Source organism: Pinus tabuliformis, chromosome 8 (genome assembly GCF_031772625.1).
Source record: "Pinus tabuliformis cultivar Carrire ecotype Pingquan chromosome 8, CPIR1, whole genome shotgun sequence".
Lineage (NCBI taxonomy): Eukaryota > Viridiplantae > Streptophyta > Pinopsida > Pinales > Pinaceae > Pinus > Pinus tabuliformis.
In genome coordinates this window covers 564942054-564958508 of record NC_142294.1, presented here as the reverse complement: position 1 = coordinate 564958508, position 16455 = coordinate 564942054, and the positions used below count along the sequence as shown (strand labels likewise).

At 33.8% G+C, this 16455-nt stretch overlaps 1 protein-coding gene across 1 annotated transcript; it reads left to right on the top strand.

The window, feature by feature from the left end:
- Nucleotides 1-11052: 11052 nt before the first annotated feature.
- On the top strand, nt 11053-14999 carry LOC149236718 (TMV resistance protein N-like). The gene is made up of 4 exons (XM_089372462.1): nt 11053-11838; nt 12660-13749; nt 13884-14177; nt 14319-14999. The coding sequence occupies exons 1-4, from the start codon at nt 11300-11302 to the stop codon at nt 14994-14996; spliced, it is 2601 nt and encodes an 866-aa protein (XP_089228588.1). The 5' UTR covers nt 11053-11299; the 3' UTR covers nt 14997-14999.
- The last annotated feature ends 1456 nt before the right edge of the window (nt 15000-16455 follow it).

The following is a 16455-nucleotide window of genomic DNA, read 5'->3' as shown; positions in this document are numbered from 1 at the left end:
CCATGAATTAGTTCTTCAAGAATATATTGGAGCTAAATACTTTTGGTGTAGGTTTGTCTTCATTCCTTTTCTTTCGTTCTTTATGATTTTGGAGAAGTTTTGTTGTTTTGATATTTTTATGTATGTTGACTATATATTCAACATGTTGACTATATAATAAGAATTTTTCTTTATGTTACACAAATGAACAATTCTTGGATGATACAAATGACACGACCTCCTTTTTATATATAGGAGTCTAAGGGGTCATAATGTAATCAGAGCCAACATAACAATAATAATGTAAGGGAACAACAATAACAATAGTGAGCTTCAATGGGGCACAATAATAACAATATGGGAACTACATGGGCACAACAATATAATAAAGGGGTTTCACGAATAACAATAAGGGGTTACACTAGTAGTGTAGGGACCTAACATGCCCCTCTCCTTCAGAAAGTGTTGTCCTCAACGCTTGAGTAGTTTTGAATACTTTTGTATAAAATTCTTGTCCTCCCATGTGGAATCTTCAGTGGATAAGTTCTTCCACTAGATGAGATACTCTAAAATTGATCGATTTCGTAGCTATTGGTTTCTTGTTTCCACGACTGATTCAGGTTCCAATATGATTTTTTCTTCCTCATCAAGTTCCGACAATATTGGTTGAACTGGGGGCTTGTCACTTATAAACCTCTTTAAGCATGAAACATGGAAAACTGGGGGCACTAGGGAAGATACAGGAAGCTCCAATTTGTATGCCATAGTACCAATCTTTTGCAATGCCTTGTGAGGACCATAGTACTTTGGTGATAATTTATTATCCCTCTTAGCTTGCTTGAGGGACATTTGTTTGTATGGTTGTATTTGTAAAAATACCGAGTCGTCTATATCAAAACTTCTTTCGCTGCAATGTTGATCTACCTGTTGTTTCATTTGATTCAGTGCCAAAGTGAGTTTATCCTTTAAGAGTTTGAGAAATTTTTGTTGTTGAGGGTCTATCTTAACACCTTCATGAGATACAATATGACCCAAGTATTCCACCTCTTGTACTCCAAAGAAACATTTGGAGGTTTTTTCATATAATTGTTTCCCATTCAATAGTCTGAGCACTCTATCAACATGTTGAACATGATCCTTCCAAGACTTGTTGTAGATTAGTATATCATCAAAAAATACTAACACAAATTTTTTAAGGAAGGGTTTGAAAATGGAATTCATCAAACCTTGGAATGTAGAAGGTGCATTGATAAGGCCAAAAGGCATGACCAGAAATTCATAATGACCCTCATGAGTTCTAAATGTTGTTTTCAGAATGTCTTCAGTCTTCATTATGACTTGATGATATCTTGCATGAAGGTCCAACTTGCTAAAGTAAATTTCTCCATGAAATTCATCCAATAATTTATCAATGAGAGGAATGGGAAATTTATATTTAATAGTGAGCTTGTGGAGTTCTCTATAATCCAGACACACACGCCATGATCCATCCTTCTTGTGCACCAATACTACTGGAGCAGAGAAAGAACATTGACTAGGTTGAATTCTACCAGCCTCTAACATTTCTGCAACCATACGTTCAATTTCAGTTTTTTGTGCAAAGGGATATATGTAAGGCATGATGTTTGGAGGAACACTTCCTGGAAAATGAATAGCATGATCATGATCACAAATAGGTGGGAGGGCTTTAGGAGTCTCAAATACCTTGGAATGATTGTCCAAGACTTTTTTGAGATTTGGAGAAATAGATGATTTCGACATGGGAACCTCTAGCGAACATAATTGTGCAATTAGACCACGTTGTTCTTCCTTCAGAAGCTTTGTCATGCTATTAGAGCTTATTATCTTTCCCAGTTTCCCCAAAGATTGCAGCCATTGGACTCCTAGTACAACATCAACACCACCCATTGGAATGGAAAGCATTGGATTATTCAAAACATATTCTCCCATGGACAGCTTGATATTATGGCACATTCCAGAGCAATTTATGGTTCCTCCACTTTCAACCGTCACTTGACACTCTGGTGTTGGATATAGGAAGAAATTCAATTCCTTAGCTATCTTACAATGAATAAAATTATGGGTACTACCCAAATCAATCAACATTATTACCTTTTTCTTCTTGATATGTCCTTCTATCTTTATAGTTTGAGGAGTGGTAATTCTGGCCAATGCATTACAAGATATGGTTAGATTCATTTCTTCTTTCTTTGGGGTTGGTTCTTGGTGAGTATCCTTTTCTTTTGATGTTTCTTGATCCTTTTCTTCCTGATATTTCATTGCTTGAACCTTCTTCTTCTTGATATGCCAATTTATCTTGAGAGTTTGAGGAGTGGTAATTCCTGCCAATCTAGTACAAGATATGGTAGGATTCATTTGTTCTTTCTCTAGGGTTAGTTACCGGTGTATATCCTCTTATTTTGACGTTTCTTGATCCTTTTCTTCTTCCTCTTCACAATCTATGTAAAATAATTTCTTCTCAGCACACTTATGACCTTTAATGTATTTGCTATCACAATTGTAACAAAGCCCTTTTTCTCTTTTTTCTTCCAATTGTTGTGGTGTCAATCTTGATGAGCATCATCATTGGGTAATTATATGGGTCTTAATTCACATCCTAGCTTAGTCAAACCAACTCTTCTCACGACTTATAACATGTTTTAATTATATTTTGTTTAATGAGATGATTTAAAGTGAGATATTATGCCTAGTGGACTAATATGCATTGAATGCAAGTTTGGAAGAGGAAATCAAGGAATTTTGGCAAGACCAAGGTTTGAAACTCGAATGGGACAAGGGAGAGAGATTGTAGGAGGTAAATACTCCTCATTTAATCCCCCCCCCCACTCGAATATTCCTCCATTAATCATGCCAGCTTAGAGTGCAAGAAGCCAAGTCATGAAGATCCAAAAGGTAGCCGAGCAAGTGATAGACAAAAAGTTAGTTCATCTCGAATCTGGAAGCCGAGCATCCCTAGATTTAAGGAATTCATTGGAGACATTAGTTTTATATGTAGAGAGTCCTAGAGCCTCATTAGGATTCAAATTTTTGTTGTAAAAACTCTAGTTATTTTCGAGCTCTAGACTTGTGGAAGATTTTGATGTAATTTTTTGTTTTGGTAATAAGAATGAGCTTTTTCTTGATCCAGTACTGAGTTAACTCAGAGGGATGAAGCTCTTGGGTTAGGGCCCAACCCTAGAAGCAAAGGCTCCTCTTCTTGTATCTGTATGCTTAGCTTAGTTTCATAGATTCATGGTTAAACTATCTTTAGAAGTATTGCAAGTAGTGTAGATTTGATTGATTAAAAATTAGTTTGCATCCATGTGTGCCTTACTTCAGTAATAGGTTAGAAGGGATAAAAGAAGCACCACAAAGTTTTTAGTAGGTGTCCTAGCCTCACTTCTTCCTTTTGGGATCATGATTTGAGGAAAAGACCCTTATGCAGCCCCAAAAAGACAGATTTCCATTTCTTTCATAAGATTTAGAGTTTACTATACTTGAACCAGCATTTGATCAGTTTTTCAAGTGTAGGATTTCATTTCCATCTTTTATATCTTCATTATTGTAGTATATCTCATCCATGATTCCATTTTAGTCAACAATTTCCTCATGCATAAGGTAGATAGTTAGTTCATTAAATTATGCTTTTCTAGATCATGAGAATTCTTCTTGTTTACATGAATTTTTGGAAATTACAAATGTTTAATGTAGAGAAGGTGCTTCAAAGGTAGAAAGAGATCTCATAGCAAGCAACCACCTTCCAACTTCATCCACCCATAAGCATTCCTTGTTTTCATCAAGACCTTCACCAATTTCATCATTTTACATAGAAATTCCCCCAAGCATGTTGAGCGAATCCAACCATCTCCTAAACTTGGTTTTGGGTTCTGAGTGATCCTAGGCCTTTTCTCACTCCATTCCACCCATAAACTACCTTCCCTAAGCCTTCCATCACCTCCAACACCCATCGATTTTCTCTCGGTTGTATCCTGTAGAAATACATGGAATTTTGTAGGTTTCTAGTACATCTTGTAGGTTTTCCTGTAGTGGTCTGTATTGAGGCCGAATTGAGGGAAAACCTCTAAGAAGCCACCTAAGGTCACCCAAGGGTCTCCCAAACCTTCCAACCATCTCCTGAATCTTCCAACCGTCCACTAGCATCCCTAAACCACTTGCCACGTCACCAAAAGAGATTTGCTTGCACATTTGTTTTTTCATGAAAAGCATAAAAAGACAAAATAGATTTATTATAGTCCTTTGCATGCATAACAGTGATGTTTGATGTTTTTAACTTCCATGCTTAGGACAGTAGCATTTTTTTCATGTTAATTTAGCATTATTGCAAAGCATAGCTCTTAGTAGTTAATTAGAAAATGGTGTGACTTAGCATTGAATTTCAGTCTTTTTCATTATTACAGTAGATCAAATCTCTCTTAGAGTAGATTTCTATTTCTTTCATCAAGGAACCAAGCATCTTCCGAATCCATAGAAGTCTGGCTTGAAAAACCTAGTGGTCTCTCACCAGCTGAATAGTGACAAAAGGAAGAACCATCACTTTTACTTGTGTATACAGTAGTGTCACCTCAAAGTTTGTACAAACCCCAGGTTGGTAAAGTAAAGCTGGTAGCCCAAGAGTTGCAACATTCTTGCTGCAATATTAGTTCTCATAACTTTTTGGCTTTGTTGCCGTGGAGGTGTCTGAGTAATATGTGATTACTTCTTTCTATCTTCTATTTCATGTTTCTAATATTCTGCTCTTAGTTTCATTTATGCAAAAGTAATTTAGTTGCTTCCTTTTTCATTCTATATTCTCTGCTTTCCTTTCCATTTTGCAAGTAAGATTTCAATTCAGCAATTAGTTTTTCATTCAGTCAGTAGTTTTCATTCAATCTGCAATTTCATTTCTGCAAAGTACTTCCCAAAGTTTGAAAAAAAAACAAAACCAAACCAAAAACCTTTCCTTTCAAGCCTCATAGGAATAGGAATAACTTAGGGAATTTTTCTCCAAATACCCCCACTACATAAAAAATCCAACCTTCCCTCTTCTTTAGTGGTTGTGAACTGGAGGAACCCTTAGGTGAGAAACCAGACATATTTGAAGAAACTACAGAAGAAGAAGAATAAGAAGAACCCATTCCTACCGAGCCAATGGCTGAAAAAAAAAATGACAGAGGGAATAAAGAGAGAGTTGAGGGTGCCTTCCCCATCAGGGAAACCAATGGGGACACTAAGATGAAAATAATAAGCCTCTCCACCCTTCCTCATTTGCATGGCCTGACCACAAAAGATCCTGACACTTTCCTATTTGAGTTTAATGCTATATGCCAAACCTATGACTACCTAAATGATGAGAAGAAGTTGAAACTATTTCCATCTACCCTCAAGGATGCAACTTTGCGCTGGTTCATGGGTTTACCTGGGGATAGCATCACAACTTGGGCTCAGATGTAGCAAGCCTTCAAAAACATGTATCGAGACTACTGTAGGTCTAAAGATACTAAAGAGGAAATTTTTAGGATGAATCTATGTAAACTTTGAAACGGGAACTATAAACTCAAAACAAGAACTCTGGCCAAAAAACCCCAAAAAAACATCAAAAACAGTGCTAAACATGAAAAGTGTGTATACTGGAATGATGATTTTATTTTTTAGGGGTCAATTTTGAACATGTTTTAAAAATGGAAGTGACTATGAAATTTACTACGAAATTTTCATGCAAAATATAGCTTCAAAACGAAAGTTATGATACTGGAACAATGATTTTTTTTTTAGGGTCAATTTTCAAACTTTTTAAAAATTGCTAATAAAACCAAATTTTTATGTGCCAAACAAAGTTGTGTATGAGGAAAAAAACACATTAATGTTTCTGGTAGAATATCATTTTTCTTTCCTAAGTATAAATTCAACATGTTTTCAACCATAACATGCTAGATACAAAGGAAATTGAATTTTTTTCAACTATAAAATTAAAAAACCATGACATTATGAACGAATTACATCACTAAATGAATTCAAAAGTCATTATTTGTATATTGAATAAAACATACATTATATCTCTAATTTAATATTGCATTGTAGATATTTTAAACAATAAAAATTATCATAATTAAGACATATAATCCAACAACATAAAAATGCTTCATAACTTCTCATTTAACACCATATGGAAATCATTAATTTTATTTCAAGATATGATGCATACATCAGTTATATAAACTGTCTTAAACAATTATTCAAAATCACTCATATTTTCTTGCACACCATCAGAATTCACATCTTCAGATGAGTGACTAGATGCTGACGAAGATGTTCCATATTCTTCTCTTTCATCAACTAGTGCCCCATCTGATTCCACATGCATGCCCAACACTTCAGGTTTCAAAATTCTTCTAGATCTACGACTGGTTTCAGCAGACTCCCATCTCAACACTGTTCCTTCTGGTAACAACCTTTTCAGAATCTCTATCGTCTTGAAGCGAAGAGTTCCTCTCTTTGTTAAATTGAAGTCATAAACAAGTATGTCAACATCCTCCAATTTTAATATGTCTGTGCGGTGACGATTTATATTTGTACCCTTTCTTTTTCTATTTCTGCCATTTTTTTTGTCGACTACCATCTCTGGCTTATACACACCATTGAATTGGTGTGTATTTGTGGCACAAAAATGTACTTCAACACTTGTAACATCCTCATTTTCTGTAAATACCTTTATAACTTTAGCAACCTAGAATGGATAGACATTGGGATCTCCATCTGCTAGCACTGCAATCATGCAACCCTCCTTAATATCATGTACTGAACCCCTGTAAAGGTCTTCCATGGCTTCAAGTTGTGCACGAGATCTTCTGGAACCAATATACATCTCTCTTTCCCCTGCCTGTGAAGAATTAATAATACCTTGAGATTGTTGATGTTCAAAAATGTTTATTTCCTCATGTTCATTTGACACATTTTGTGGCCAAATAAATGGATTTTTCAAAGGTATATCTTCATTTGTTGTTGTTGAAATGATATCACTTTGATTATTGATAAATGATTCCCACCAAACTGAATCAGCAATGTCAAAGTACTCATATGTATATCTAATACATTTTTTAATTTCTTCCAGGTAATCAGAATAATTTATATCTCTATTTTGTCTGCGTGCATTCTGAACTTCACTAACTGATTGCAATAACAATATTTTTTATGCAAATATTGGATGATCTAGAATGAACTTCCAAAATTGCAAACCTGATGATGGTGCCCATTCTGCAGTAGTTGAATACTTCTTGCCCCATATTAGTGTTTTTCCATCAATTTTTTTGATATGAAATTGATGTTGGAAGCTAATGTCATTAAGTTGTTCAATGCATTTCCACTCACCATATGATCCAAGAATAAACCTTCGCATGTCAATAGTTTCTTCCAACACATCAAAAGTAGGCTCTCGCATGTATGATTTCTTAAGACATTCAATTAGTGATGGTAAGCTCCCAACTTGCTTCCTCCTCAATATGACTGAAAAACGACTGAACATCTGATTAATATGGTCATGAGTGTGCCCAACAAGAAGGAAACCAACCTTTACCTTTTGAAAAATTCTCAATTCAACAAGCATGTTTAGATATCCAAAAACAACCTAATTTTTGTTTTCATGGCAAGTGTTGCCCAATTGTAGATACAAAACTTCAAGAAGAGTACCAGACCAATGAGAAATCACATCATGAATTATGGTTATGGTTAGATTTGCATCATTATGAATATTTGGAGTTGTGAAGTACACCCTTGGCAACAATTTCCCATTGAAGACCATACAACCGACCAAGTGAAACTGAATAAAATTTTCCTTACCAACCCTTAGAGGATTCAGCTTCCACACCAACCCTTAGAGGATTAGGTGTCCAACAACAACAAAAATCAACATTGATGCATAAAAAACAATGCCTAGAACATCGAATGATTTCAATACATAATAAAACAAATGGATAGAAACAAAAAATAATGGGTTGATAATACAATAAAAATTAGCATTTCTGTATAAAAAAAGAGCCTAAAACATGGAATGATTTCAAGACGAAAACAAATGGGTAGAAAGAAGCTATAATGCTAACAAGTAAAAAATAACATTGAAAAACTACATGATTAATCACATTTAAAATTCAATTAAGTTCAAGGGATGAAACAATGTCCATATATTTTATATGGAGTTCTAAGTTAAAATATAATAATTTAACATAACACATGTAAAATCTTATAAGAAGTACAAGAGTTGTGCTTTATCCACATTATTTTAATTGATGCCAACTTCACACATGGGCTCTCTTTTTTTCTTTGATTGTATAATAATATCCATTTCACAATCAAGATGACTTGATGACTTAGTTCTCCTTTTTGAAGATCATGAAGACTCTTAAAGGGAATAACAACTTCAACTTGTGTTTATACTGAAATAACTCTATTTGACATCCATACCACCAAGAAAACCATCTAGAAGTTCTTGTAGCATCATCTATGTAACTTTTTCCAGTATTAGTTTAAGTGGTTGTTGCGACATTCTCTTATTTCATAGAACTATGCAACAATCTAATTGGGTTGAGTTGATTTTATGTGTATTTTGTTTTTTTAGGGTGTCACTTTATCTAGCTCAACTCACATTTATCGACAAATGTTTCTACCCTAACAAGGGTCTCAACTTTTCTTTAAATTTTTAGAGTGAGTAGTGTTGTTCCTCCTTAATGCGACATCTTTGGTTTACAAACCAAACAACAACTTTTCCTGCATTATCGTCAATCCTCCTCAATCTCAACATTTGCTCCAATTTAGGTTGCATTTTTTATGTGGTGTCTTTGACTTATGCTAGTAATATTTCATTCATGTTAGATTTTATGACTTGGACATTGAACCAACTAGCTTGCAACAACATCATTGATTATATTTTTACAAAATCATACCAAGAAACATCCATTCTCACTTATAATTTCATGAATATAATAGATGATCCATCAATTTCCTTCCATTTGATCATGTTTGAAAACCTCTATAACTCCTAAACATACTCCACATACAATGCATTCAATTCTTCATACTAATACAATCATTTCCTTGTAAAATTTCAATGCATCATTTCTTTATACAAATCTACCTCTTTAATTAATTTATAAGAAAATTAATTACATTACAACTGCATTGTCAAAATATAAAATGAAATTAATAAATTACTTTATAACTACAATGTCAATTTTCTCCAAACTTGTTAGTCATCTCATTTACAAAAGGTTAATGCCCAAACCTATATATGAAACACCACCATAAATTTCAATTGTAACATACATCAAAGGCATCATAATTGTAACATACATGAAAACATATATGAAGTTTATCTTCGAAAATTGGGTGAAAAACATAGATGATGTTTATCTTCAAAAAGTGGGTGATTAAAATACTAGCTTGATATACAGGAAAGGACTTGGAAATGAAGATGTTTTTAGTGTGACTTTTTGGACTTTCTAGTGTTGGAATCTGACGGAAAGTTTCGAGGTGAAATCTTGATTTGTGTTATTTAAACTGGTTTTTTGATTGTATATACGGATTCAGCACCCTAAAAAACCCATAGGGCACTTAGATTGTGCAGTTGTTACCCATCAAATTTGTGATTTTTTTATTTGTGTTATTTAAAATGGTTTTTTGAATGTATATATGGATTCAACATCCTAAAAAACATTTACCATACTTAGATTGTGCAATTGTTACCCATCAAGCTTGTGATTTCAATAAATTCATGCCAGATTTTAGAGAAATTAGACCGGAAAAAAACTAGTGGAAAAGCTTCCAAAAAGTCTCACCAAAGGAAATTGGTTTGGGAACCACTTTGGCTTTAAATAAGGATAAAGGTTCTCTTGATTAATTGAGAATATAAGTTTAGGCTTTATTGGTAAAGTCGTTAAGTTTATTGTATGAGTCAATTTTTAAAATATAGTTTAATTATTAAAAAAATGTATTTTTTTAATAATTTAAAATGTGCTTCTTTCTTTATATATATATATATATATATATATATATATATATATAAATATATAATTTTAAAATAAAATTATTTATTTAACAAATTATTTAAATTGATTATAATTTTAAATTATTATTATTATGTAATATATCTGGAAGTGCATTTCAACTTAGTATAGATTAGATGTTGTAATATCGTCTTGTAAATATTTTGACTTGGTCAAATTGTAGACAAATAAAAATAAAATAAAATAATAAAAAACTCAAATCAATGCATAATTAGAAGTATACAAATAAAAAAATAAAATTAATAATTATAATTTTAACACATAAAATTTATAATATTAAATTAAACTATTGAATTCTCTGAAAATTTATGGCTTTTCCCATAGTATTCTTCTTTAATGTAGCCTATTTAAAAGCATAAAAGTCCAACAAATTTTCCAATAAAAATAATTAGTGCCTTTAAAATTCCTCAAAATACAACCATTTTTTTTTTTTTAAATCCTATATATAATTTGGTTTACCTTATGAAATTATTATAAAATTTTATAATTTGGAAATGATATTGTTTATCTATTTTTTTTCCACACTATTATATTTGTTATTTATTATATCAATAAGATTTCCTAAACTAGATTATTCAAACATAAAACTCAAAAATCATTAAAAAACAATGAGGAAATCAAATTATTTTATACTACAAATTTTCTTTAAATATCTTGTGAGTCAAACTTGATCTATGTAAATGGAAACCTCTTCAAACTCAAGAAAAAAGCCATGCGCCATGTTAACCCAGTTTCCTATAACTCTTACCAAATTCTTTATATTTAATCAATGCGTCATACCTGGTAGTAGGAAGAATTGAAAATGCGTTCGTGAAGAAGTGGTTTGTAAAGATTTATGGTATGTGTGGTTTGTAAAGATTTGAAAATAAATGAGAAATGAGAAATGCTTTACGTTTGATCAATGCGTCACATCCAAGACTCATCCAAGACTCGAAAAAGCAGTGGCCAGGAAATTGCCAAGGACTCCTGGCTGCCCCCGTTCAGACTAATGTATTATTAGTTACTTCCTTCCTTCCATCCATTGAGAGAAAGGGTATTTTCTTCAGGAAAATAAGAAGTTCAGAATTCAACCAGATCTCAGTGCTCAATTTTTCAATAGATTGGCTGAATATTGAGAGTGATAAAGCCGCATAATACTGGTTTCTCTGAAATAGTGAGACCATAAAGGCGAGGAGGACGACAACAATATTGAGGTTAAGTGCGCATTTCCCGGCTCTGCAACGCACTTTTAATCTTTACTTCTTTGTTATCCATTTCTATAATATCCCATGGCTTCCTCCTCAACATCCACCTCCACCTCACATAGCGTCAACAACAACGACGACTATGTGTTTGATGTTTTCATCAATCACAGGGGCCCCGATGTCAAGAAAACCTTGGCCACCCATCTCTACCATCGCCTTTGCAAACATGACTTGAGGGTATTTTTAGATGACCAGGAATTGCGCGCGGGAGATACTGTAAGCCCTCAACTTGAAAGCGCCGTTAGAACATCCTCTGTGAATATAGCGATTTTTTCGGAAAATTATGCGTATTCAAAATGGTGCCTTGATGAACTGGTAAATATGGTAGACTCTATGTCAAAGTACAAGTCCACCATCATCCCAATCTTCTACGGTGTCAAGCCTGCAGAGGTTCGGTGGACGCAGGACGGACAGGGAGTCTACGCTCAAGCCCTATACAAACTTCAAGGGAAAAAAACATTTGATGGTCAGCATCGACACGATTCCGACATTATTGAAAAATGGAGGAATGCTCTGTCTACAGTTGCAGATATAAAAGGTTTTGACGGGGCGACATACAACAGGTGAGAAAACCACCCTAATTTGAGCATTTAATTGATAGATTTTTTTTGCAAAGAGAAAAATCTGTATAGTATTATATTGAAATAATATAAAGAGTACATATGAGATACAGCAAGAGCTAAAACACTAGCATCTTTGCGATCATATGGAACCAAGATTTTACAGATATAGGGCCATCATCATGAAGAACAGAAACATGGATATAGCATATAGTCAGACAAAATGCAATGAACTAGTTCAGATGTAGAAAAAACTAAAAGCCAAAAGGAGAAAAACTGTGAAACATATCTAGATAGGGAAGAAAGCAAAAAGGATCAAATCATATTCCCAAGATGAAAAAATCCCATTTAATTGATAGATAGGTAGAACCATATGTCCCCATTTCTACATGCTGACTTTTGGCCAATTATTATCTGTTTCCATTTCTGTTTTAAAAGAGAAGGAAAGAGATGAAGATGAATTTCGTTTGCCTGGTAGCAATAAGCACTCCTCTAAAAAAAATCAATAAAATCTCTTTGAAAAAATAATGAACAAATAAACAAATATCCTAGAGCAAAAGCAAATTAAATTCATAAAAATTTCATAGTTAAATGTAATTAAAACTTCCGATGCATGCAGATCGACCATGTATATAGGCAGCTTTATTTGTTTCTAATTATGATTAATGATAAAGATGAAACCAAATCTAGATTAAATATCACTCAAAATAAATTCTTCTTTCCTGTCTATTATTCTTTTGAGATCTTTAGTTCTGCCCTTGTACTTCATAGCGAGTGTCTGATGTTCAACCACTGTTCATGTTTGGTTTCTTTCACTGTTTTAGTATGGAGCAGCTCCTAGAAGACGTGGTGGAAGGAGTGCTGAAAAATGTGAAAAGAAGACTGTATGTGTCAGAATATCCAAAAGGCTTGGAGGGGAAATTAAAAGATTTTGAAACCACAATGTCATTGCAGCAGGAAGATGGGAAGGTTAGAGTTATAGGAATTGTGGGCCTTGGAGGGGTTGGCAAAACCACCCTAGCAAAAGAGTTCTTTAACAATCAGAGATCAAAATACAAGCGATGTTGCTTTTTATTTGATATCAGAGACAAATCTTTAGCTACCTTGCAGAGCGACCTTATGAAGGATTTAATTCAATCAAATGTGCAAATAGGCAGCACTGATGAAGGCAAAGAAAAGCTCCGAAGGTATCTTCCATCTTCTGATTGTCTCATTATTTTAGATGATGTGGACCATACTAAGCAGTTGGAGGCATTACTTTTACCAGCGAAAGATGCCCTTAAAACCAATAGCTTAATTTTAGTGACATCCCGCAATAAGGATGTTCTCATAAGATCACAGATTCCAGAGACGTCGATTTACAGGCTACAAGGTCTCGATCGGAAGCATTCCCGAGAGCTCTTTTGCTGCCATGCATTTGGCAAGCCTCATCCTGCTGTCGGATTTGACAAGGAGGTTGAAAAGTTTTTGGGTGCCTGCCTTGGATTGCCGTTATCTATTAAAGTATTTGGGTCGCTTCTCTGTGGAATAAATGATTTAAATCATTGGGAAGCACAATTTCGCAAAATCTCCAACATGCTTCCTGATGATATACAAGGCAGGCTAAGAATTAGCTACGACGGTCTTGATGAGGAGGAGAAAAAGATATTCTTAGACATTGCCTGCTTCTTCAGAGGAGAAAAAAGAGATAGAGTCATTAGAATATTGAATAGAACCGGCTGGGAAGGAACGCTGGGCCTTTGGAAGCTGGAAAACAGATGTTTGGTGCAAGTGGACAGTGAAAACCGTCTGAGAATGCATGACCATGTCAGAGACATGGGCAGATATCTGGCGGAGAAGGAACCTCCTGATGGTGAGCTTCGGCTTTGGAACCCAACTGCCAACCTTTTTCATAAGCTTTCCGGCCAATTACCTGTAAGTATTTTGAAGTGTTTTCGACAGATTTCCAATTAGCGTCCTGTTATCACAATTGTGTCTGGTTAGTTTTGAATTCTTAAAACTTTGCAAGAATGAATCTTGTTTCTAACAGCTCTGAGTGAACAATTCAGGTGCGTGGAATTAGCCTGGTAGATGGAAATGAGGTTGAACAATCTTTCGAAAACCTTGCGGAGCCTGCTCGCACTCGTTTATTGAGTAATATGAGCGGGTTGCAGTTGCTTAAGGCTGAAGGTTATTTTCCTAAATGCCTATTGAATGTTTGCCACCATTTACCAAACCTAATATATTTAGACTGGCTGAGCTGTCCCGAGTCCTCCTTCCCTTCCTGGATTCCAACCAAGAATTTAAGAGTTTTACATATAAGCGGAGATTTTTTTGAAACACTCTGGCAACACGAATCTCAGGTATTCTTCTTAAATTTCTATTTCTTGTTTTTTCTTCAAATTGTAAAAATTTACTGCATTTAAGAATTGTCTTCCTCTAACACACTGCCTGTGACATTTACAGTCTTAGACGTACTTTAATAATGTATGTAAACAATGCAGGCACCTCTGCAGCTGAGGGAATTGTGTATTCGCGCTCCCCTTTTAAATGTTCCAGATTTCATTGGGAACCTGCAGCACCTCGAAATATTTGTACTGTCCAACAGTCGTCATCTTGAAAGTTTGCCAGATTCGGTTGGGAACCTAGCAAGCCTCCAACATCTCGACTTGAGATGCTGCAAAGCTCTGCAGACCCTTCCCGACTCGGTTGGGAACCTAGCAGGCCTCCAACATCTGGACTTGTTTAACTGCTCCGCTCTGCAGACGCTTCCGGACTCGGTTGGGAACCTAGCAGGCCTCCAACATCTGGCCTTGGGAGGGTGTTCCACTCTGCATACCCTCCCACACTCAGTTGGGAATCTAAGAGGCCTCCAAAGTCTTACCTTGTCCGAATGCCCCGCTCTGCATACGCTTCCAGACTCAGTCGGGAAGTTGAGAAGCCTCCGAAGTCTTGTCCTGTCTGGGTGCTCCGCTCTGCAAAGGCTCCCAGACTCGATTGGCAACTTAACGAGCCTCCAAACTCTTCGGTTGGCCCGTTGTTCCAATTTAGAGATGGTGCCCAATGTTGAGCATTTGGGTTCGTTGAAGTATCTTAATGTGTCTCAATGTTCCAAACTGCAATGGGATGCGGGAATAGTAGAGCAGCTGCGCCAACGCCTGAGAATTATATTAAAATATTAAAAAAAAAAACCTTAATAATTTGAAATTCTGAAAATTCTTTATCATATTCTAAGTGATTATCATTTTAAAATTTAAACTTTATTGTGTACATTTTTCAAATATAAAAAAATAAAATCTAAAGCATTTTAGCTTCAATATGTTTTTATAAAATGTGTTTTCTTTAAAAATTAATTTATTTTCATTTTGCAAATATAAAAGTCTATAATTGAAAGCTATATATATCTATCAGTAAAGATCTTTTTATGATTGATTCATTCATTAGTGTATTTTTATTTTTAATTTTTCTATTATTTATTAATATAATTTTTTTCTATTTTTTTAACTTTATATTCTATACATTTGTAAATAACTTTTTTAACTTACATAAATCAATATACTTTTAGGCATTTACAACCCTCATCAAAGCATTTACATACAAATAACCATTAACCAACTAAATAATAATATTGCTATAAAGTAGCCCTACATTGCTTGTTATTTATACCTGTTTTTATAAATAAGGAGAAACAAATTAGAGAGTGGGTATGCAAAATACTAAGGAAACTTTTTATTTTATATGCAATTTCTCACCAGTGGGAGTCATATTTGTTGATAGTCATTGAGAGTTGAATATTCTATAAATTTAAGTATTTTCAATTTTTTTATAAAAGTATTGATGACAATAAATTTAATTAAATTTTTATTTTTATTAATTAAACTCCATTTTTATATAAATATGTATAGAAACAAATTCATTAATTATTATGTATAAATTATTATTTATTCATAAAATATTTAATAAAAATAGATTGTATAATAAAAAAATTATATTTAATTTCTCAATATATTTTTCATTTTGTAAGTTTAATCTAATTAATTTTCAAAACTAAATTAATCATATTAATTTCATATATATATATATATATGCCCTTAAAAATTGTGTTTATATTGTACCTAGGGTTTCTTTTGTTGTCATGCTATTTTAGTCTAGTGAAGTTGTGAGTTGCGTTTGTAAATTATTAATTTCTTCATCCTAATTTCATGAATGGATCTTTGAGCAATTTTGTCAACATCAGACTCCCATATATTATTGTGTGTTTACTTATGCCTTTCATTTCTCTAGGCTTGCACTTCATATTTGTTGAGATTTTTTTGTTGGTGTGTTGTTAAACAATCTCAATGGTTCAACAAGTGAAAAGAAATGCAAAATTGTCAAAAGGGCGAGTTTCAACTCCACTCTATATATGAAACACTCTATGGAAAAATCAAACATCAAAAATTCAATGGAGAGAGGATTAATTAATGATTTAACTAGCCATTGGTCTAGCCCCAATATTGTTCAAGAATGGACCCCTAAGAATTGCATCATTCAAAACTTTATTTCTATTATTACTACAAAAAAAGCATTTTTATATATTTTTTATCTGTAAAATACAGTGGATATTCCATTGAATAGTTCGTCTCAACATATTTGATAAAA